This window comes from Terrapene carolina, unplaced genomic scaffold (genome assembly GCF_002925995.2).
Source record: "Terrapene carolina triunguis isolate 2854851 unplaced genomic scaffold, T_m_triunguis-2.0 Scaffold58, whole genome shotgun sequence".
Lineage (NCBI taxonomy): Eukaryota > Metazoa > Chordata > Testudines > Emydidae > Terrapene > Terrapene triunguis.
In genome coordinates, this window is record NW_020664409.1 from 67,196,051 (window position 1) to 67,219,894 (window position 23,844).

General features: G+C 40.7%; 1 protein-coding gene across 2 annotated transcripts in view; it reads left to right on the forward strand.

Moving 5' to 3' along the window:
* Positions 1-23,844, forward strand: part of RALYL (RALY RNA binding protein like) — a 315,944-nt gene that overhangs the window by 281,088 nt on the left and 11,012 nt on the right. Inside the window, exons 5-7 of one of the 2 annotated variants that reach the window (XM_029913440.1) lie at positions 2,632-2,745; positions 11,313-11,491; positions 16,294-16,335. In XM_029913440.1, coding sequence (XP_029769300.1) covers positions 2,632-2,745; positions 11,313-11,491; positions 16,294-16,335 — 335 coding nt within the window. Of the gene's footprint in view, positions 1-2,631; positions 2,746-11,312; positions 11,492-16,293; positions 16,336-23,844 lie in introns of those variants that run through there. The other variant, XM_026662827.1, reaches the window with a different exon arrangement.

Sequence of the window (23,844 nt, forward strand, 5' to 3'; positions counted from 1 at the left end):
AATTCCATCAGTTCTAGGGAATTATTACAGGTAGACACTAGTGAAATGTAACTGAAAGCAGAATTTGATCATGAGGGTCAGACAATCAAAGGCCTACACAAATCCCTGCAAATCAGAAGTCATGCAAATCAAATACCTGTCTCCCTTTTCCCCTACCCACACACCCATGAGTGGTTGTATAGCAAATGTTCCTTTTGTTGTGTGTTTGAAAAATGCGGCCTTTGTCTTTTTCTATTATCTTACCCTTTTTTGTTCAGTATTGACCTGAAATGTGCTGTTGTAATGGAACATTTAGATTCAGCCCCATTGCCTCAGGCAAAGTTTGAGAAAATGGGTTTGGAACTAGGGAGTCCTGTAAGGCTGAGGGGAAGGAGTTCTCCCACTGCAGGCAACAAGTAGCAGTAGGGCTAATCCATGGCTGCTATTGCAACTTCAGAGTTTTACTGCTAGATTCACAGAGTTATCCGGACCTGCCTCCCACCGCATTCTTTCTCCCAAACCTTGGCCCCTATGGTAGTACACAGGGAGCCCCTGTGGAGCTGAGTTTTGTGGCATGGGTTGAGTGGTGGCCCCATGTGCATGCCCTTTCATCCTGCACCAACCTCTCCCCTGCACAATGGGGATGGATTCTGTGCGTCTTTTAGGTTGAAACTAAATATCATGGGTTTCTTGTGATGTCTATTCTGACTTTTTCATTCTTAGGTTTGTCAAGTCTGCCACTTCCCAATGAGGGAACACCTCAAAACTGCTGCTTGGCCATGTTAGGTGCATCCCCAGCAGGCTTCTAAGCAGGCTGCAGCAGATACACAGCATTCCCTGTTGGGAAAATTCACATCATATCACCTTGGAATATACGCTGCTTCTTCAGTCCACTATTAATAGAAACATGCCCCTTCTCCCTCAAGGGAAGCAATAGCATTTGCTTATACAAGTTGTCAGAACCTTAACGTTTTGTTACAACATTTGGGTATTGGGCAATGACAAACCCAAGACCCATTTTTCTTTGAGAATGTTTTAAGCCCTGTGAAAAATGCTGCAGAGTAATGGGAAGGACCACTCTTGGGGTAACTGCTGCATTTTCAGGTGGCTGAATAGCATGGCCTGAAAACTGCTAGATTAAAACAAGGTCACAGAGGCTGCTGAAGCCTCTATCATAATAGTAATATGCTATATTCTATCCTTGTTATCGGGATTTAATTGATTGATGAACAAAGCTCAGAAGGCTCAGAGGTTTAGATCAGATAAGTACCCAATAGTAATATGGCTTGATTGTTCTCCCAAGAGGTAAGGGTTTGAACAGAAGAGAGACCTCCTCTTCCATGACAGTATTCCCCCCTTCTCCAGACCCACAACAAGCTCTCCAGTGGTCCAGAATCTATGTGTGGAGAAGGGGCAGAGTCAGGCAGATTCATATCATATTCCCTCCAGTCCCATGGAGCTAAGGATGGAAGGGTAACACAGCCCAATTATAACGATATTTCGACTATAACTGCTCTGCACTACCATCCCCTCACTCTTTGGGATAAGGATGCCTTTTTGCCTTCAGAAGCCTTAACAATGTGACTCCTTTGGAGTATGTGGCAAAGGTGGGGAGAGGTCACCCGAGATCCAGTGCTGGCATGGAAGAATGAGACCTTTGTAGAGATCCCATATAATTTCTTCCTACAGGACGGGGACAACTGAACCCATAGTTTGTCCTCAGTCTACAAAACTGGGCTGGAAATTCCATGGGAATAGACTTGTTTATGAGGTCTCCAATACTTTCTGTTTCTGATCAATCCAGAATACCTCCATGAACAGTCCTTCCTGTTAGATCAGTACTTCTTCTTACAAGCCCAGCTGGAAGAAGAGAGTGCAAGGGTGCACATAAATGAAAAATAAAGTACAGCAAACACTTTGGAATTTCACTTGAGATCTTAATTTATTGAAATTGGCTTGCCAGTCCCTATACATGATGATCAAAATAGTATTTTTGTATTTTATCTGCAGCTGGGAAAAGTACAAGACGTTACTATGAATTGAAAGGTTTAACAAGCAATAATACTCAACACCTTCTTTTGCGATAAAGTTGTTGACTGAGACAAAACATTATGTTCATGGCTGTTCCAGCGTTTGTTACTATTTAGTCTTGTTGAAAAATACCTACTGCTGTGGAGGGACTCTTTATAATAATTATTATTATTTTATAATATTAGAAAATTGCACTGCAAAATACCATTATTAAACTGCAAATTGCCTGTCATGTTTGAATCATTCCCTGCATTTGAATCTACGTCACATCATAGGTTTATTGTCACTGAACATTACTTGCATTTGCCAAGATTGAATCTGATATAGCCTTAACTGTTTTGTCGCAAACATTTATTACTGAGCTACACACCCCACATGACCTGCTGTCACTCAAGATTTAGTACCATGCATTCTACTGGGATTCCTCATTTGTAACCGACAAAATTGGTTTTAAATGCTCATTCACCAAAAGAACTGAAAAAAATCAGAGTGTAGTGATATTAAGAAGTGTACTTTGAGCTATATTTACCAGGGAAAGGGACAGAATATATTCAGATGTGTCTTTGGGGTGAAATTGTTGTTTCTTTCATGTTTTCTGCCTTTATTGTTCTCCTTCCTCAGTGAAATCAGATGAGTTGCAAACAATCAAGAAGGAATTAACCCAAATCAAAACAAAAATTGACTCCTTGCTAGGGAGACTGGAGAAGATTGAAAAACAGCAGAAGGCTGAAGCAGGTAGGTGAAAATGATTTTTAGCCACAGACAGCTCATTAAGAGATTAATTAAACCAGGGCATAGTTATCACTCAAACTGACAAAACAGAGAAAATAAAAGCTTTACAGACATTTTGCTACATAATGTAGGGTCAGAATGAAGGTAAATGAAACCACAATTTGGACTGATGGAATAAGATTTTAATATCTTTCACGGTCCTTACAACAAAATAATTTCAAGAATATGTGTTCTATAGTATAGTAGCAAAAAAAAAAAAAAAAAAAAAAAGATTTTCCAACTAGCTCTTCAGGAACCAAAAATGCATTATAGAAAAGAATTTTTAGAGTGACAAATACATTCTTGAACATACAAAAGTAATTTACCTATTGTCTATGTTAGAAAATATTGCCTCAGTATAGCTATGCTGAGGTAGTTAGGCCATGCTAATCCTCAACATAGACCTGCTGCACCAGTATAAAGCAGGGAATGTTCTAGTTCTGAATCAGCTTACCCCCAGTTTGAGACAAGCTTTTAGATTTACAAAAGCTCATTCTGTTCCATTATCAATATAACCAAAATGCTCATTCATATAATTTCAATGGTCAAGCTTGCAGTTTAATGATCTATGTATTACCCTGTTAGTGCAGTAATGAAATGTCATAAGAAAGTTAGTCATATTTTCATGATGCTGCATTAGGGTGACCAGATGTCCCGATTTTATAGGGACAGTCCTGATATTTGGACCTTTTTTTATATGGGCTCCTGTGACTCCTCACCCCCTGTCCCAATTTTTCATACTTGCTATCTGGTCACCCTATGCTGCACTGAAAATTAGCCACATAATTCCTATCAACGCCAATGGTACTTTCTTAGCTAATTCCTTACACATCACACCAACCAGCTGTATATTGTGTGTACATCACAGGCTTTGTTACTTAGAAGCTAGTTATAATCAGTCACAAACAACCCTACATATAGGGTTAGTTCCTTAGCTGGTGTAGATCCATAATTTGGCCCATAAAAATAAGGTTATTTTTCAAATCTGTGACAGATAGTAAATATAGAGCTTGATATATCTTTATAGGAGAAGTGTGCAAACATGCATTCATTATGTTTTACATTAAAATTTAAAGTATGCAGTGGTGCTGTAGCCATGTTGGTTCCAGGATAGTAGAGAGTCAAGGTGAGTGAGGTAATATCTTTTATTGAACCTACTTCTTTGGGTGAAAGACACAAGCTTTCAAAGCTCTCCTTCAGGTCTGGGAATGTATTCAAAGTGTCATGGTGTTAAATATAAAGTAGAACAGATTGTTTAGCATAAGTATATAACACATATTTACAGGAAAAATTCAAGGTGAAATGGCCGGTTAACACCTCTACAGTCATAGAGGAATAAGGGGAGGGGAGGACATTTGGAGAGAGGGGTATTAAGTGGGTTATAGATTGTTGTAATAAGCCATAAATCCAGTGTCTCTATTCAGTCCATGATTTTTAGTATCTCGCAAAGTTATGAATTTATGCTCCCAGGGTCGTCTTTTGAAGGTGTTTCACAGGTTTCCTTTGAGAATGAGGACTGAGAGGTCAGATATAGAGTCATCATTTTGTCAAAAGTGTTCACCCAAAGGTGATATGGTTTTTGTCTTTTATCATTGTTCTGTGTGAGTTCATTCAAGAGCATAGTGATTGTCTCATTTCACCTACATACTTATAATTGGGGCATTTAATGTTCTGGATGAGGTACCTCACATGTTGTGATAGACATGTGTAGGACTCATGGATCTTGAAAGATGTGTCATGGGGATGATCATTGTAACAGTGGAGATATGTCTACAGATCTTGCATCTGTTGTTCTGGCAGTGTCTGGCGCCGCTTTGAGTTGGTGTGTCCTGGTTTGTGGGGAGCTTGCTTCTGATGATGAGCTTGGCAAGGTTGGGGGGTTAGTTGAAGGCCAGAAGAGGGGGTTCAGGAAAGATTTCTTTCAGGATGTGGTCTCCATCTAGTATGGACTGTAATTGTTGGATGATACTATGCATGGAATCAACAACCACCATACATCCATGAAACTCTCTCTAGAACATTCCCCATCCCCATCCCACACTCCGTGACTAGAGAGGTGTTAACATATGACTTCACCTGGAATGGTCCCTTGAAATATGTGTTAACTACTTACGCTAAACAATCTGTTCCACCCTGTATTTAGCTGTGACATTCTGAGTTCATTTCCCAGACCCGATAAAGAGCTCTGTGTAAGTTCACAAGCTTGTCTCTCTCACCAACAGAAATTGATCCAATAAAAGATATTAACTCACCCACCTTGTCTCATTAAAATTTTAAGCAAATTAGATAAAAGTTGGTGATATATTCAGAGAATATGTAATTGTACAGCACCCAAATGAATCACTGGCCTACGGAAATGAGTTGAGATGGCATATCTCCACTTCAGGGAGCTTTTATATAAAACCCATTACTATGCAAAACAAGCCACATGTCATTGGACTTTGAGAACCAATTTGCACTTTTGCTAAAAGGATTGTAATGTACTCATTTAAATATAAATCAGCTCAAAGAGAAAATGTTGATTCATATTGAATCATACTATTATATCTCCCAAAGTACTGCAATGAATACCCTTCACAGAGTTCTCTTGATAAGAGGGTAGGAAATGGATACAGCGGTCCAGATTTTCCATTAAATTCAGTGGAATTATTCTGGATTCACATGGATATAACTAATATCACAATCTGGCCCAATCATTTTTAAATGTTTTAAAACACTGAGATGCAGATCCTGTCCCCTTGCTCTCCATTACTTCCACCAGGAAGGTGGGAGGGGAGAAAGATTCTTGGAGCCTACACAAAGGATCTGCAGAATGGTTCCATTGCTGTTCTATGGTCTGATGTGAGAATTCCTTCCCTTCATAGAATCATAGAAGATTAGGATTGGAAGAGACCTCAGAAGGTCATCTAGTCCAACCCCCTACTCAAAGCAGGACCAACACCATCTAAATCACCCCAGCCAGGGCTTTGTCAAGCCAGGCCTTAAAAACCTCTAAGGATGGAGATTCCACCACCTCCCTAGGTAACCCATTCCAGTGCTTCACCACCCTCCTAGTGAAATCGTGTTGCCTAATATCCAACCTAGATCTCCTCCACTGCAACTTGAGACCATTGCTCCTTGTTCTGTCATCTGCCACCACTGAGAACAGCCGAGCTCCATCCTCTTTGGAATCTCCCTTCAGATAGTTGAAGGCTGATATCAAATTCCCCTCTCACTCTTCTCTTCTGCGGACTAAACAATCCCAGTTCCCTCGGCCTCTCCTCGTAAGTCATGTGCCCCAGCCCCCGATCATTTTTGTTACCCTCCGCTGGACTCTTTGTCCACATCCTTTCTGTAGTGGGGGGCCCAAAACTGGATGCAATACTCCAGATGTGGCCTCACAAGTGCCAAATAGAGGGAAATAATCACTTCCCTCAACCTGCTGGCAATATTCCTACTATTGCAGCCCAATATGCCACTAGCTTTCTTGGCAGCAAGGGCACATTGCTTACTCATATCCAGCTTCTCATCCACTGTAATCGCCAGGTCCTTTTCCTCAGAACTGCTGCGTAGCCAGTCGGGCCCCAGCCTGTAGCGGTGCATGGGATTCTTCCGTCCTAAGTGTAGGACTCTGCACTTGTCCTTGTTGAACCTCATCAGATTTCTTTTGGCCCAATCCTCCAATTTGTCTAGGTCACTCTGAACCCTATCCCTATCCTCCAGTGTATCTGCCTGTTCCCCCAGCTTAGTGTCATCCACGAACTTGCTGAGGGTGGTTGACAGCAATCCATCCTGTCATTCAGATCATTAATAAAGATGTTGAATAAAACCAGCCCCACGACCGATCCCTGGGGTACTCCACTTGATACCGGCTGCCAACTAGACATCGCACTGTTGATCACTACCCGTTGAGCCAGCTTTCTATCCACCTTATAGTCCATTCATCCACTCCATACTTTTTTAACTTGCTGGCAAGAATGCTGTGGGAGACCGTATCAAAAGCTTTGCTAATGTCCAGATATATCATGTCCACTGCTTTCCCCATATCCACAGGGCCAGTTATCTCATCATAGAAGGCAATCAGGTTGATCAGGGCTCACTTGCCCTTGGTGAATCCATGTTGACTGTTCCTGATTACCTTCCTCTCCTCCAAGCACTTCAAAAAGTGCTTGTCCCCTGCAGAACTGTCCAATACAAAGATGGTGTCTCCTGGCTGCGTGCTGGAATGAGGATTAGGGCATAACTTTGTTATTAAGAAAAGAAAGGGGAGAGAGGGAGAGCATGTACATTTGGTTGCAATTTTTTAATTTTAATTTTTTTCATGACCTTATATTGCCATTCAGAAGGATATTCTAAGGACTCGGAGTTATTCCTTTAGGGGAATGATACATGTTAGAATCTGAACTCAGTGTTTTTACTGAACTTATTCACTGACTAACCAGTAAAAGCTCAGGGGATAAACTCAGCTTGCAAATTTCGCTAGTGTTCTTTTCTTAGTGCTACCAATACCCTGAAATTTTTAGTAGGATGAAAACAGAAAAGATAAATTGAGGGTAAAAGATTGCCTTGTGGTTTTATATATCTAATGGTTGGGCACAGTTTACGTTCCCTTTTGCCTAAGTTCTTTAGATTCACTTTAAATACAAATAGTATAAGAGAGAAGGGAGGTATTTTTACATTAGTCTTTCGACCAAGAATCGATGTCACGCTTATCAATCTCAGTTATGGGCTCAGGTTGGAAACTCAAACTCTACAAGTGATAAATGTTGTGTTTTAATATTGTGGATAACTGCAAATTGTGTCCCTAATAACTAATACTTATTTGGAAGTTTTTATAAAGCTGGATCTATTTGGTAGAGCAAATAACTCCTCAAGCTCAATAGCTAGAGTTTATAGAGAGGAAAACTGGATTTTTAGGATGTTTTGTGTGTCTAATTTGTTGGTGGAAATTTGGAGCAGGAAGCCACAACAGAGCAGTAGCTGGCTGCTCTGATTCAGTAAGATGGCAGCAGTAGAGTATTTTTTTCTGTATATACAAAGACCAAGATTTTCAACAATGAGTGCCTAAAGTTAGGTTCTGAGGTGTGGATTTTCAAAAGATCCTAAAAGTTTTGGGTATCCAATATAACGGGAGTTGGACACTTAAATCCTTAGGCATCTTTGAAAATCCTATCCCTAAGTTCTTACTTAGACACTTTAAAAAGTGGCCTGATTTTCAGAAGTGCTAAGCCCCCAACAACTCTCATCAAGATATATCAGGAACATAACTTTAGCACCCATTTTTGAAAGTCTTGACCAATGTGTGGTTTTCCTGTCTCTTTTGTTACGTATATACTGTAGTTCAACTCCTTATTTTATAATGTCCTGTCCTTCTTTTACATACATATCCAATAGATTTTGTTAGACTTAAGAATACTTTTATCCTATTTCCTTTATATTATATTTGCTGTTTATAATTTTAAGACACTAAATTAAGTAAGCAGGGGAAAAGTTCGATATGACTTTCATAAAGGCAATGAGACAAAATGCAGTGCTGCATATAAAAAGGATTAAAATGTCCACTGCTTCTTATCTGCTGTTTGTCTTTACGATTCCCATTGTTCATTCTGAGCAGGAGCTCATGTTGCCTGTTCATGCTATTTAATATTTTATGCAAAAAGTTTGTCTTCTGAAATTTCCAGCCTTTCAAGTCATTCTCCTCCTTAGCGCAGATCTTGAAATGAGGAAGAGCAGAAGCAATGCTTAAGCAAATGAAAAAGGGTTTAGGTGGTTACCATTTGTTGGTAGCACTAACAAGTGTGTACCAAAAGACTGTTGAATCAAATGCCATAGCAGAAATTGGGTTGATACTATAATTTATGCTAACATCACTGGTTATAACTATGAAGCTGTTATACTGATAAATGTTAAATATTTTATAAGGCTCCATGGGCTGAATTTTGCACTAGCAATCTGTACAACCACATTGATTTCAAAGAGGGATGCCTATGATGGTCCTTAATTCTTTGAGTCCAAGATTCTTTCTGTAAAGATGTTAGGTCTAAGGAAACAAAGCCTTATTTATTCTGAAGCTTTAGCAAGCACAATTTGAGAGGGAGACGGGTCAAAGGCTAACAAGACTGAAGAGATGAAAACAAATGTTTTCAGAGGGAGAAACTAGTGCTGTCTTTGCTTAAGATTATGAGATACATAACAGTGTCACGAGTTTTGAGTACTAGCTATGGCATGTAATAATTTAAAGTAGAAACCATAATGTATTCATAAAGCTGAAAGATATATAACTTCACAGCCAATTTCAGATTCATTCACTGTGTAACAAGATATGAGATGAGCTTGCTGGTAATATAAAACAGTCAGTTTAGAAAAGAAAGAAGTGTTTCTTTTGTTTTGTAAGTTACATCCCTGGTAGGTATTGTCACTTTCAGACTGAAATGACATTGCTATCCCAGCTACAGGCAAATAGTCCCCTAACCTGCTGTCATTTTGGGTGCATAAAGGTTTCCATCATGAGCTAAAGTGAATAGCAAAAAGAACGAGGAGTACTTGTGGCACCTTAGAGACTAACTAATTTATTTGGGCATAAGCTTTCATGGACTAAAACCCACTTCATCAGAAGCATGCAGTGGAAAATACAGTAGGAATATATATATACACAGAGAACATGAAAAAATGGTGTTGCCATACCAACTCTAATGAGACTAATCAATTAAGGTGGGCTATTATCAGCAGGAGAGAAAAAAACTTTTGTAGTGATAATCAGGATGACCCATTTCAATCAGTTGACAAGAAGGTGTGAGTAACAGTAGGGGGGGAAATTAGCATGGGGAAATAGTTTTTACTTTGTGTAATGACCCATCCACTCCCAGTCTTTATTCAAGCCTAATTTAATGGTGTCCAGTTTGCAAATTAATTCTAGTTCTGCAGTTTCTCTTTGGAGTCTGTTTTTGAAGTTTTTTTGTTGAAGAATTGTGACTTTTAGGTCTGTAATTGAGTTTCCAGGGAGGTTGAAGTGTTCTCCAACTGGTTTTTGAATGTTATAATTCTTGATGTCTGATTTGTGTCCATTAATTCTTTTGCATAGAGACTGTCCGGTTTGGCCAATGTACATGGGAGAGGGACATTGCTGGCACGTGATGGCATATATCACATTGGTAGATGTGCAGGTGAACGAGCCTCTGATGGTATGGCTGATGTGATTAGGTCCTATAATGGTGTCCCTGAATAGATATGTGGACAGAGTTGGCAATGGGCTTTGTTGCAAGGATAGGTTCCTGGGTTAGTGTTTTTGTTGTATGGTGTGTGGTTCTGATGAGTATTTGCTTCAGGTTGGGGGGCAAAAAGTACACAAAGTAAAAACTATTTCCCCATGCTTTTTCCCCCCTACTGTTACTCACACCTTCTTGTCAACTGTCTGAAATGGGCCATCCTGATTATCACTACAAAAGTTTTTTTCTCTCCTGCTGATAATAGCGCACCTTAATTGATTAGTCTTGTTAGAGTAGGTATGGCAACACCCATTTTTTCATGTTCTCTGTGTATATATATATTCCTACTGTATTTTCCACTGCATGCATCCAATGAAGTGGGTTTTAGCCCATGAAAGCTTATGCCCAAATAAATTTGTTAGTCTCTAAGGTGCCACAAGTACTCCTCATTCTTTTTGCTGATACAGACTAACACAGCTACCACTCTAAAGTGAATAGGAGTGAGTCTGTGGTCCCTCCAAGCCCCCTGCTCTGCTGCTCCTCCAACTACTCTATAAGTCAGTCTGTTAGTCGTCTCCCATCCCTACTGTGGACTTCTGCTGCCTGGGTGAAATTCTTCAAGGTATGGAGGACAAATTGCAAGGCCATCTGCATCACTTAAGTCCCACACTAGAGCTGAGCAGGGTGGACCAGGCAGGGGAGCTTCCATGAGCTCTGAGTCCCTTGAAAACTTTCTTTATGTTGACCCCACTTTGGCAGGAATGGAAAGCAGCAATGAGCAAAAGTAGGCCATAAATGGATCCAGTTGTCCCAGCACACGGTGCAAACAGAGAGACTGAGGAGGTGCTGCAACTGCTACTCCAGCCCTTAGTAATGGGACCAGTTTGACTAGTAGGATTTATTAACTGTATACTTATTGAGAAATAATCACACCATGATTATGCAAATCCCTGCACACTTATTGGCCATTATCGTCTGTCATCCAGTGAGAGCACAAGGATTTACATTGATACATTACTGCACAATGATTATGCAAACTGGGTTCCCACAACATAGCAGAGTCCAGAGAATTGCATGACTGGGGCAAAACTGTGTATTTTTGCACCAGTAACTGTATTCGGTTCCTTCACTTTGATTGGCTGAGTGCACCGGTGTTGCAGATTATTTATTCAGTAACTTTAGGAGTCAGGGAATTTGATAATATTTACCTGATGGATATTAACATACTATATTTCATAAACCTAGCTCCATCTGGAGAATGGAGGCATGAAGTCTGCCTGAGAGCATTGTTCATTCCGAGCAACAGAAAAGGTTACTGAATCTCTACAGGGTATGCTTTCCTTACAGAAGCTCAAAAGAAGCAAATGGAAGATAATGCTGATTTGATCCAAGAGGAATGCATATCAGAGAATGCAGATAACTCTACAGAAGAGCCTATTGAAGTAGGGCCAGATGCAGATGGGGATGGAGAAGAGATGACTGATGGAATAGAGGAGGATTTTGATGAGGATTGCAGCAATGAGCTGGTAAGAAATTAACATGCCATGGCTATGTATACAGTTATTATGAATAACCATGGAAGTCCAATCATAATTTTTTAGGATCAGGATTAACAAAAATGTTAATAACGACACTTTGATGCTGCCTCCACCTCCAAGGGACTCCCCAGGCTTCCCCTGAATCCCCGGGAGCCTGGGAAGACCCTCACTGAAGAGTGAGGAACCTAGAAGCCCTGAGAGCCCTGTTTCCAGCCATGTCTCTCCAGGCTCCCAGCTCTGCATGGCAGGGCTGCACCAGAGCTGCAGACCTGGGAAACCCAGGCTCCCCTGCAGCCCACCAAGCAAGCTTGGTGAAAGTTCATCAAAACCAAAACATTTCTGCAAAACATTTTGGTTTTGACTAAACTGAATTTTCTGATGAAAACCTGTTTCATTGGAAAATTGCTGACCAGCTCTAGTGCTAATACTTGTTCAAGGGAATTGGTTTTAATACCAGTGGGAGCCATTGTATAGACAAGAGTGGTGGTTTCTGGTGTTTTTACCACTGTATTGATTAAACCAGGTTTCAGATTCCCTAATGTAGACATGTCCTGAATAGCTGAGTGTTGTACATCTTGGAAACCAGACCCAATATTTGCTGTGGTTATGAAATCCTTGTATTTTCATGCCTGCTTGTTAATTACATCATTATTTGAAGCAAGACTCTTCCCCTCTCTGAGCCTCTGTTTTCCCATCTGTTATATGGGAATAATGATACTTGTTCTCTTTTATGACATGTTGTGAGATCAATGGATGTAAAGCTGCTATGCAAGTTCTAAGTAGTAGTAGTATATATTTTACCTACTGGATACACTGTAATTCTCTTTGGATACCTTTGCATTTGGTGACTTTACCTCTCTCTCTTTATTTCCCCTATACAATATGTGATATACAAATATAAAGCAATTCAGCCGGTTCCACAAGGCAAGCAGATTGCTTAGTATAGTGTAGTTTAGGTTGTGAGGCAGAGAGACCATGAAAAGCCCACTAAAGACATTACTTCCATGATTTAGTTCATCTCCTATTCATACTGTATAAACAGTGCACAACTGTGTTCATTTTACGTATTTAGAAGTAATTTTAGAGCTTGCTGGGAAACTGATGACTGTGTTGCAGTCAGTGAGACCACTTTGTTTGCAAGAACAGTGCAACTTCAAGTTATGAAAGCTATTAGTTTTCTTTATTTATTGCTTCTCCACCAATGATAAATGAGTGCCCTTAAATTCACTATTAGATCTGAGGATTCAGGGGGTTGATAGAGTAGATTCCTCTACTGGTGCTCTTTGCCTTCCTATTGGCAGCATGTTGTTTTTCTTCTTCATTAGTTCCTGTCCAGTGGTAACTTAAAGCATTACTGACTTTAGCTATGTGAGGAAGTGAAAGAGCCATGCAATTAGAAAGAAGCGAGGGAGAAGGAATTGCTATGAAAGATTGCTGGAGAGAATACCTAAGCAATGGGTAGTTCTCTTAGGTTGGCTTTTTTGGTTTAATTGACCTATGTGTCTTTCTTCAGCAGTTCTCATTCAGATACTCAGCTCCTTGGGCAAGAGTTATTATGATATGCTATGGGCAGTTCATTATGTACCGTATGTTGTGAATTTCACCTATTCTAATATATATTTAATTATGTTAAGATGCCTTCAGAAATTGACATAAAATTAAATGGAAGATGAGATATATAAATATTATGGTCAAGTCTTATCAAGTCTTGTGCATCCTCTCAACTCCCACTTAAGTCAATGATACTTCAATGACTGAAAAGTCAATTTGCATCTTGCAAATGTGGGTCTTCAGTGTGTTTGTCTATGTATTTGTTCCTTATCCTTTTTTTTTTCCTGGTATAACTTAGCTTTGTGGGGCTTGCTAATTCAAGTTCCTTCTTGTTCATTTGCACACTCAAATGTCTTGGACTCTAGCTCTCAGACTCAAATTGACTCACATATCAGTTGATTGCTGCTCAAGTGAAAGACGGTGATTGTTCCCCTTAAGAGCAGGGTGACTGAATAAACTGCTTTTTAGTAAGATCTGTTCTATTCCTCAGCAAGATAAACTATTTTTTCTGAAGTAGAAGAACCTACTTCTTGACACACAGGTTCTACTTTGTGAAAACAAGACAGATAAGCTTATTACAAAGCAAGAAAACTTAACCATTGTTATTTGTTATCCAAGTTTCTTAGACCTTGTTGAAGGCATTAGAACTCAAAGAACACTATTTGCACAGCAAATTTATAATTTTAAAATGAAGCTGTTTGTGGGATAGTCAAGCAAAAATACCCATCTAGCCAGTTTTTAATATAATAAAAGAAATTTCACACAAACACAATTTCATCAAACTTTCCACACACAAAAATGTATCCTGAGGCTAGAAACAAGCATGAAAAATGTCAGTGTATAGGGCAAATTTTCTGAAATTTATAATCTCCTAAAAATAGGGATTTAGAATCAAGTTGGGGAAAGTGTCTTTTCTACTGCTACACATATATCAGAATGACTGAGAGCATATACAAAAATATTTGTAAAGGTGCAGTGTTAATGTTATGACTTGCAAGCAATCAAGAAGATTTGAATTCAGGGATTAGGTTATTTCCTTGTGGAGAGAGAATAAGAAGAATCAAATAATTGATGATTTATCCTAGTCTAATTTATTTACAATACACACATTTTGAAAAGAAATGTTAGCGAGCAAAATCAATGCAGATTAAGTTTAGATTATAGAATCACAGAAACGTAAGGCTGGAAGGGACTTCATGTGATCTGCAAGTCCATCTCCCCATGCTGAGGCAGAACAAAGTATACCTAGACCAACCTTGACAGGTGTTTGTCCAACCTAGTCTTAAAAACCTCCAATGATGAGGATTCCACAATCTCCCTTGGAAGTCTATTCCAGAGCTGAACTACCCTTATAGTTAGAAACTTTTGCCTAATATATAACCTAAATCTCCCTTGCTGAACCTTAAACCCATTACTTCTTGTCCTACCTTCAGTGTCAACTTTTGGTTGTCCCGACTTTTGGGTGCCCAGTTTCAGGAGCCTTAAAGGGGCTTAATTTTCAGAAGCACTGAGCACTTGCCTTTGGCATATTGGAAATTTCTTTAAATGATTATTCCAGTAACAGGGAGCTTGATCGGGACAAGTAGGTGAAAGAAAGACAGACATGGGCATGGATTTAACCAGCATGCTACAACTTTATTAACTGAACATAAGGAGGGACACTATCTGCCCACTTCTCTCAGATACCAGACACATACCAACTGGGTCCAGTGCAGGATTACAGAGCTCCCACCTCTCTGGACCTCTGCAATTTGGCCCAATAAGTGAAAATTCCTTCCTGATCCCCAAAACAGGCAATCAATCAGACCCACAGCATTATGGAAACACAGTTTATTATGTCTCAACTATAGGGATGGAGAGCAGGGCAGCAATGGTGACAAGATGGCCCCTGGCTGCCTGTGAGGTTTTTGATTGAGGAGGGCCCAGGAGAGCCAATCAGCCCCCCATTCTTTCCCTGGCTGGCCAATGGAAGGCAGAGAAGCCCTTTCCCCAGAACACTCGCACATGCACTTGGAGGCACAAGGAGGAACTTGGCTCCAGCATGTCTGGGCATGAGAGCTTCTCTCTCCCTGCCAGGACTTAGCCCTGCAGATCTGACCAAACACCCTCCCAGCTAAAATGGGGTGAGGCATCTTAATTTTGCATAGGACAGTGCATTTTTTACAGATTTACAGATTTAGGCCCCAAATCAGCAAAGCATTTAAACCCATCTATATTACATTGTCCGAGGAGAATAGCGTCCATCAAGTTGGATGCCATTAATAATAAATAATCATAACAAACTAACAGTACTTACTAATAATACAATGATGGTTCAGTAGTTATGCAGTCACTAGACCAGATTTTTATCTCAATTATACTACTGTAGATCTACAGTAACTCCACTGACTTAAAGTACTACAGATTTACATTGGTATAACTGAGATCTGTATCTAGTCTAGTATCTCCTCAGAATTTCCGGAATGGTCTAACCATTGCTTCATGCTGGTATGAATCCATGGACATAAGTGGAGTTATATTGGCATAAGATGTGAGTAATGCAGTTGTGAGTCAGACCTTTAGTGTGATGTCTTTGAGATGTATTTTTATTGAACTATAGAACTATAAGAAATAGAGAAAATGTTTTGGGCCTGATTCTGATCTCACACAGATTTTACACTACGTAACTGCATAGATCAAGGGTCGGAAACCTTCAGCATGTGGCCCATCAGGGTATTCCGCTAGCGGGCCATGAGACATTTTCTTTACGTTGACCATCCACAGGCATGGCCCCCCACAGCTCCCTATGGCCGCGATTCGCCATTCCCAGCCCAAGGGAGCTGCAGGAAGCAGCAGCCAGCACATGTCTGCAGCCCGCGCTGCTTCCCACAGCTCCCATTGGCTGTGAACGGCGAACTGGGCCGCCGGGAATGGCAAACTGCGGCCACAGGGAGCTGCGTGGGGCCGAGCCAGCGGGCAGTCAATGTCAGCAAAATGTCTCATGGTCCGCAATCAGATTACCCTCATGGGCTGCATGCCGAAGGTTGCCAACCCCGGCATAGATTCAATGCCGTTATTCCCCATGTACACTGGTGCAGCCGAGATCAGAATTTATTCCCTATCTATTAACTACATTTCTGTTACATTTGCCTCACAGAAATATTTCATTTCTCTATATTGTCCATTTTATAGCCCTCTGTATTGTATGTATCCAGCCTAGTCTATTTTCTTGTCATTTTTCATGCTTTTACTGTCTTTAGATGGAGAATCATGTGTCAGATATAAAGGACACCAGTAACTGAAACATACAGAGCTCAGGGTTAGTTTTCTTGCTGCATTCAGTTTTGTCATGCAAAAATTAAATCATTATCATATGATTTGATAATATCAACGTATCTTCTCTACCTTCATCACAGAACACTAGAACACACCACATATCTTGGACGATACAGACAAGACCACATTTCGACCATTGAATTTCAACTTTCTGACAAATTAGTATCTACAAATACAAATTCCCTTTCAAAAAGTACATATTCCAAACATTTCCTAGCACTACAGAGCCTAATCCAAAGCGTATAGAAGGCCTGCAGTTAACTTTGGATCAGGCCCATTGTGATAATTTTTGTCCCTACTAGTAAGTAACAAGGAATTACTTTCGGTAAAATAGCAAATCTGCATGAAACAAGAAGATTTAAATTTACTTGCATTTTTTACAAGAATGCCAATATTCAACAAATGCAAAGTAATTCACATTGAAATACATAATCCCAACTATACATATAAAATGTCTAAATTAACTGTTAGCACTCACAAAAGAGATCTTGGAGTCATTGTGGATAGTTCTCTGAAAACATCTACTCAATGTGCAGAGACACAAAACAGAGAACAGAATGTTGGGAACCATTAAGAAAGGGATAGATAATCATAGAATCATAGAATATCAGGGTTGGAAGGGACCTCAGGAGGTCATCCAGTCCAACCTCCTGCTCAAAGCAGGACCAATTCCCAACTAAATCATCCCAGCCAGGGCTTTGTCAAGCCTGAACTTAAAAACCTCTAAGGAAGGAGATTCCACCACCTCCCTAGGTAACCCATTCCAGTGCTTCACCACCCTCCTAATGAAAAAGTTTTTCCTAATATCCAACCTAAACCTCCCCCACTGAAAACTTGAGACCATTACTCCTTGTTCTGTCATCTGTTACCACTGAGAACAGTCTAAATCCATCCTCTTTGGAATCCCCTTTCAGGTAGTTGAAAGCAGCTATCAAATCCCCCCTCATGCAGACTAAACAATCCCAGTTCCCTCAGCCTCTCCTCATAAGTCATGTGCTCCAGCTCCCTAATCATTTTTGTTGCCCTCCGCTGGACTCTTTCCAATTTTTCCACATCCTTCTTGTAGTGTGGGGTCCAAAACTGGACACAGTACTCCAGATGAGGCCTCACCAATGTCAAATAAAGGGGAATGATCACATCCCTCGATCTGCTGGCAATGCCCCTACTTATACAGCACAAAATGCCGTTAGTCTTCTTGGCAACAAGGGCACACTGTTGACTCATATCCAGCTTCTCATCCACTGTAACCCCTAGGTCCTTTTCTGCAGAACTGCTGCCTAGCCATTCGGTCCCTAGTCTGTAGCAGTGCATGGGATTCTTCCATCCTAAGTGCAGGACTCTGCACTTGTCCTTGTTGAACCTCATCAGGTTTATTTTGGCCCAATCCTATAATTTGTCTAGGTCCCTCTGTATCCTATCCCTACCCTCCAGTGTATCTACCACTCCTCCCAGTTTAGTGTCATCTGCAAACTTGCTGAGAGTGCAGTCCACGCCATCCTCCAGATCATTAATGAGACAGAAATATCATATTGCCTCTATATAAATCCCTGGTACGCCCACATCTTGAATACTGCATGAAGATGTGGTTGCCTCATCTCAAAAAAGATATATTGGAATTGGAAAAGGTTCAGAAAAGGGCAACACACATGATTAGGGAAATGGAATGGCTGCCGTATGAGGAGAGATTAATAAGACTGGGACTTTTCAGCTTGGAAAAGAGACGACTAAGGGGGGATATGATAGAGGTCTATAAAATCATGACTGGTGTGGAGAAAGTAAATAAGGAAGTGTTATTTACTCCTTCTCATAACACAAGAACTGGGGGTCACCAAATGAAATTAATAGGCAGCAAACAAAAGGAAATATTTTTTCACACAACACACAGTCAACTTGTGGAACTCCTTGCCAGAGGATGCTGTGAAGGCCATGACTTTAACAGGGTTCAAAAAACATGGAGGATAGGCCCATCAATGGCTATTAGCCAGGATGGGCAGAGATGGTGTCACTAGCCTCTGTTTGCCAGAAGCTGGGCTGGATCAGCTGATGGATCAGCTGGGATGGGCAACAGGGCATGGATCACTTGATGATTACCTGTTCTGTTCATTCCCTCTGGGGCACCTGGCATTGGCCACTGTCAGAAGACAAGATACGGGGCTAGATGGACCTTTGGTCTGACCCAGTATGGCCGTTCTTATGTTCTTATGTTTAGGTAGTAAAATAAACTGTACTGAAAAGAAATAAAAGGATCATTCTACTGAACCAAACACATCTTACACAAGCAAGTATTGCTGTAGTAAGTCCTGTATTTACATATCTCAAGCAAAGCATGATGAATGTTATCTAATGTATTTCACATTTCAGTCATCTAAGTTGGATTTCTAATACCAGATTTGCTTTAAAGATTATGAGCCAAATTCTGCTCTGAGTTGCATCAAAATAAGTCAGAGTAATTCCACTCTAATCAACAGAGTTAACTGGATTTGGCTCTCCAAGATTAGTAGCTTGCAATATGTTTTGTACATTGCACATTTTCCCATTGTACTAGTTTCCACAGAAGAAACTATACCATCAAGTCGAAGGTTCAACTATTGTATCTGCTGAAGTGATGCTGGGCCAAAATCTTGTTTTGATGAGTCTGAATGTTTTAATATCAACAGAAACACAGTTGGACAATTTCCCTGGTGTACTGAACACTTTGGATTTCAGTGAGCTTTTTCTCAATAGCAGTGAAAACATGGAGTTCTTCATTCCTAAGACAAATGAATAGGTAAAAGGTTGCATTCACTTGATGAATATCAGTGCACGACACTTATATTTGAGCAAGCTAAAAAAGTCATTAGCAGAAGCATACCTGACAGATACTAATGTGTTGTACCTTCTAAAGCTGCAGTGAATCTAATAACCTGTGACTGAAGAAATGGAAAAAGTAATAAAAGAATGTCATGAAATCAGAAATTGCAAGAAACTTTCTGACATGCCCTTTTTTATATTTAATATATGCAGTATCACAGTAGACTTGTTTATTGTTCACATTGTTGTATAAATGAGTCATTGGAAAGGCCTTGCCATCCCATATTTCTCTGGCAGTTACTCAGAGGTAGACTTCCTAAGCATAGTGCAGGGTTTTAAGCATGTTACTCTCACTGATTGTAACATGATTTTTTTTTTAACACCTAAATCCACTATAGCTTTAGGAATTTGTACAACAAGATTTCCATCACTTACTTCATGTCTATTAAACCCTTTATCAATTCAGTTATTTTTCTGGATACCTAAAATTGCACATTTGAAAAAATACTAAACAGGCAGAAGAACTTGCCCATCATCTTTCACATATTTACCGCTCTTTACCTGCTCTGCTATTTAGTATTCAACAACAAAACTCTTTCCCAACCAGGGCCGGCTCCAGGCACCAGCCCACCAAGCTTGTGCTTGGGGCGGCACCTGGAGGGGGGCGGCGCGGTGCTCCGGCCGCCGGGGAGAGCGGGGCCACGGCCGGGCTCGCCGCCCTCCCCCCGGCGCTCTGGCCGCCCTCCCCCTCTCACCGCCCTGCCCCCTGCACTCTGGCCGCCAGGGGGAGAGCGGAGCCCCGGCTGGGGCTTGCCACCCTGCCCCCGGCGCTCTGGCCGCTGGGGGGAGAGCGGAGCCCCCGCCGGGGCTCGCCGCCCTCCTCCCAGGGCTCCGGCCGCCCTCCCCCCCGGCGCCCTCCCCCCGGCCGCTGAGGGGAGAGCGGAGCCCCCACCGGGGCTCGCTGCCCTCCCCCCGGGGCTCCGGCCGCCCTCCCCCCCCCTGGGGCGGCAAAAAAGCCAGAGCCGGCCCTGTTCCCAACATCAATTTTTAAAACAATATGCATAACTTATATGGCTAAACTACATGCTTCTAGAGACTTAAAAGGTTGAGTATATGAGTGTGGGCTATTCTATTGTTCAGATCTAGTGATTCAAGCGGGGAGCTGGGAGTCAGGAATAGAAGTGGGCAAAACTTTTCAGATGAATAATATATTAGCTGAAAAGTGATTTTGGGTTGACCAAAATTATCCACAAATTTGGGTCAAACTCAGCAAATAGTTTTGGCCAAGAAAAAAAAATTAAAAATTATTTTGAAAGGTCAAAATATTGTGTTTCAAAATTTTCTAAACAAAACTGTTCAACTTCTCATTTCAAAACAAGGATTTATTTAGAAATTTAGCTAGATTTATTGTTTTACTGGTAAACACAAAAATGAAGCAAAACCAAAAAAAAATAATTCCTGGGTGAATGATGCATTTAGTTTGACCCAGACCAATTTGGAGTTGTTGTTTTGTTTTTGTTTTCCTTTCAGTGAGAAAAACTAGAGAATTCTATTTTGGATCAGCCTGAAACAAATTTCTGGGGATTTTTATGTTGAGCCACCAAACATAAATCAATTATTCACTCAGTTCTAGTCAGGGTTCTGTTTGATTCTATTCCCAACTGTGCTGCTGATTCAATGTGTATGCATATTATTTTCAGTTCATAGTCTTCACTGGTGCACATTGTGATGGGGCAAGGCCAGATGGCTACAGTAAAGTAGTGACGAACAGGTATGTTAGCCCCAGGCTAAACAAATCCCTGGTACCATGGTAACCAAATGGCAGTTGCTCCAGGTTAATCAAGACACCTGGGGCCAATTAAGATCCTTCTAGAAGGCAGTGGAGATAGCTACATTGATTGGGACACCTGAAGCCAATCAAGGGCTGGCTGGACCTAGTTAAAAGCCTCCCAGTGTGAGGAGCTGGGAGCAAGAGGTACAAGGAGCTGAGAGGGAGTGGGTGTGCTGCTGGAGGACTGAGGAGTACAAGCATTATTAGACACCAGGAGGAAGGTCCTGTGGTGAGGATAAAGAAGGTGTTTGGAGGAGGCCATGGGGAAGTAGCCCAGGGAGTTGTAGCTGTCATGCAGCTGTTACAGGAGGCACTATAGACAGCTGCAATCCACAGGGCCCTGGGCTGGAACCCGGAGTAGAGGGTGGGCCTGGGTTCCCCCCCAAACCTCCCAACTTCTGATCAGACACAGGAGGAGTTGACCCAGACTGTGGGTTTCACCAGAGGGGAAGATCACTGAGGTTAGCAAATCGGTCAATAAGCGCAGGACCCACCAAGGTAGAGGAGGAACTTTGCCACAACATGCAAAACTGCACATGTGTATACTTGCTTCCAGCATGCACATATGAAAAACACACCTTTACCAAGTAGTGTATGCTGGAAAATTACAAACTTTGTCAGGAGGAACCCCCAAGATGTCATAAAACTAAATTTTTCTGGATTGGAGGAAAAAATGTTAAGAAGTCTTTACCAGTGGAACTAACAGGTATACCCTTCAAGAAGACAGAAAAAATTGTCCTTGCCTTTTAATTTCTTTTCTCAGAAATACTATACCAACAATCCTGGCCCTCCTGAATTTTCAACGATCATTTACATTATAGCATGGTCTGCAAAGAGATAATTAGGTATGAGCTAGTCTGAGTTCTCAGAACCTGATTCTCCACTCACTTATACTTCTCTTGACAACACTAAAGTTACTCCTGTTTTAAATCTGTGTGGGCCAGATTCTCAGCAGTCAAGCGGTGTAATCTGTTGAAGTCATTGAAGCTATGCTGATTTACACCAGTGCGGCATCAGGCCCTGAGTTTATAAAATTAATGCCAGAAATTCAATGAGGGGAAAAAATCAGACCCTTTAGCATCTAATCTCTTTTTGAAGTATGTTCCTCTGAAATGAAATTGTCACTAGTGGCTTCCAGTGAAGAGCCCACCCATGTGTAACAGAATCAGGAGATATACTGGGCCTTATTCTCCCACTGCAGGATACGAGTCCCATTGAAGTCACAAGTCATGTGTGTTCTGCGGTGGTTAAATCGGACACACCATTTCTGAGAAAAGACATTTACAGTTAAGGTTGAATTAGAGTTTTTCCAGAGAAGAGTAATAAAAGAACTTGGCACAACCTACTAGTATTTAGACCATTTCTGAAAAGTATGAATAAACTGTTAAAACCCAACACCATGCTATGGCAATCCAAAGTAAAAATACTCTTAATTACTAGATACACTGTCAATAAATAAAGCCTGCTTTGGGGAAAACTCTTGTATACCAAATGTTAACAGGAACTGTAGCCTGACAGTGTTTTAGCTATGAGCCTTTTTTGAAATATTAGCATGGATGATAGTTTGACAATATATTTGATAAGTAAAACCATTTCTGACGACTGCTGTGCTGTGCTGAGTTGTCTAAATAGCTTGTGCCTAGCTCTTTTTTGGCTCTTCAGTGGATTGTGATTGAGAAGGATAGCTCAGTTATCTTCTTATGCTGTTTGTTAGCTTGCCAGGTAGTCACCAGCAGATTCATCATTGCCGAGTAAGTTTCTTCAGACACTTTGTTTTGGCTTTTTGACGGGTCTCTATTTTTACCTTAAGTTTTTTAAAAAATAACAAATGGTTTCTAACCTTCATGGTATTCAGTATTTTAAGAGATGAAAATATTTATTTTTAATTGCCCATTTTTAAAACTACCAAAAACATGATTTTAAAAAAGATCATCTCTTACTATTACACCCACAATTGTTACTGTGGCAGATTGATTCAGACACATAATAGTCTCATGACATAGGCCAACTATTGCACGCAGTATAGTTGTAGCCATGTTGGTCCCAGGATATGAGAGACAAGGTGGGTGAGGTAATATCTTTTATTGGACCAACTTCTTAAAAGCTTGACTCTCTCACCAACAGAAGTTGGTCCAATAAAAGATATTACCTCACCCACCTTGTCTCTTTCATAGCATAGACCAACTGTCAGGTCAGGTCAAATATTTTTCTTGGATGCACACACTCAAAATACTACACTGAATAGGCAAAATACATTTCTGATGTAACTTTACTTTAATGTCTGATACTACTGGCCTGATTTTGCTGATTCTTCTCCTGATATAAATCAGGAGTAACTTCATAGGAGTCAGTGGAAATACACCGGTGTGCAACTAACGAGAGCAGAATCAAAGTGTTGTACAGAACTGGGCAGTTAACACTTTTTAACTGCAAAAATCCAACATAAATTCCAAACTAGATTTTTGTGTGCTCATGAAAAATAGGTTCTGAGTTTGTAACTTTAAATCAGGAAGATTACAGAAACTTTAAATAATTTGCTAATATTAGGAAAAAATTATTTTAAATAGACCCAATTCTGTACTCACTATGTTCACACTGGTATAACTTCTTTGATTTCAGTGGAGTTATTCTTGATTTACAGCATTGTAAGTATTTCAGTTGACTTCATTAGGCATTGGATCAGACCCAAAGATGTTTTTGAATTTTTCCGCTGCCTATCTGTGGACGTTCTTCCCCACCCTCATGTAGAGGGGGATTGGTATAACAAAAGTATCTCCAGCCCTGACATGGAGAAGCAGTGTCAGGGGACCATGCAATTGCTCTGCAGTCTCAGTAGAAGTTTCTGCCTAACACT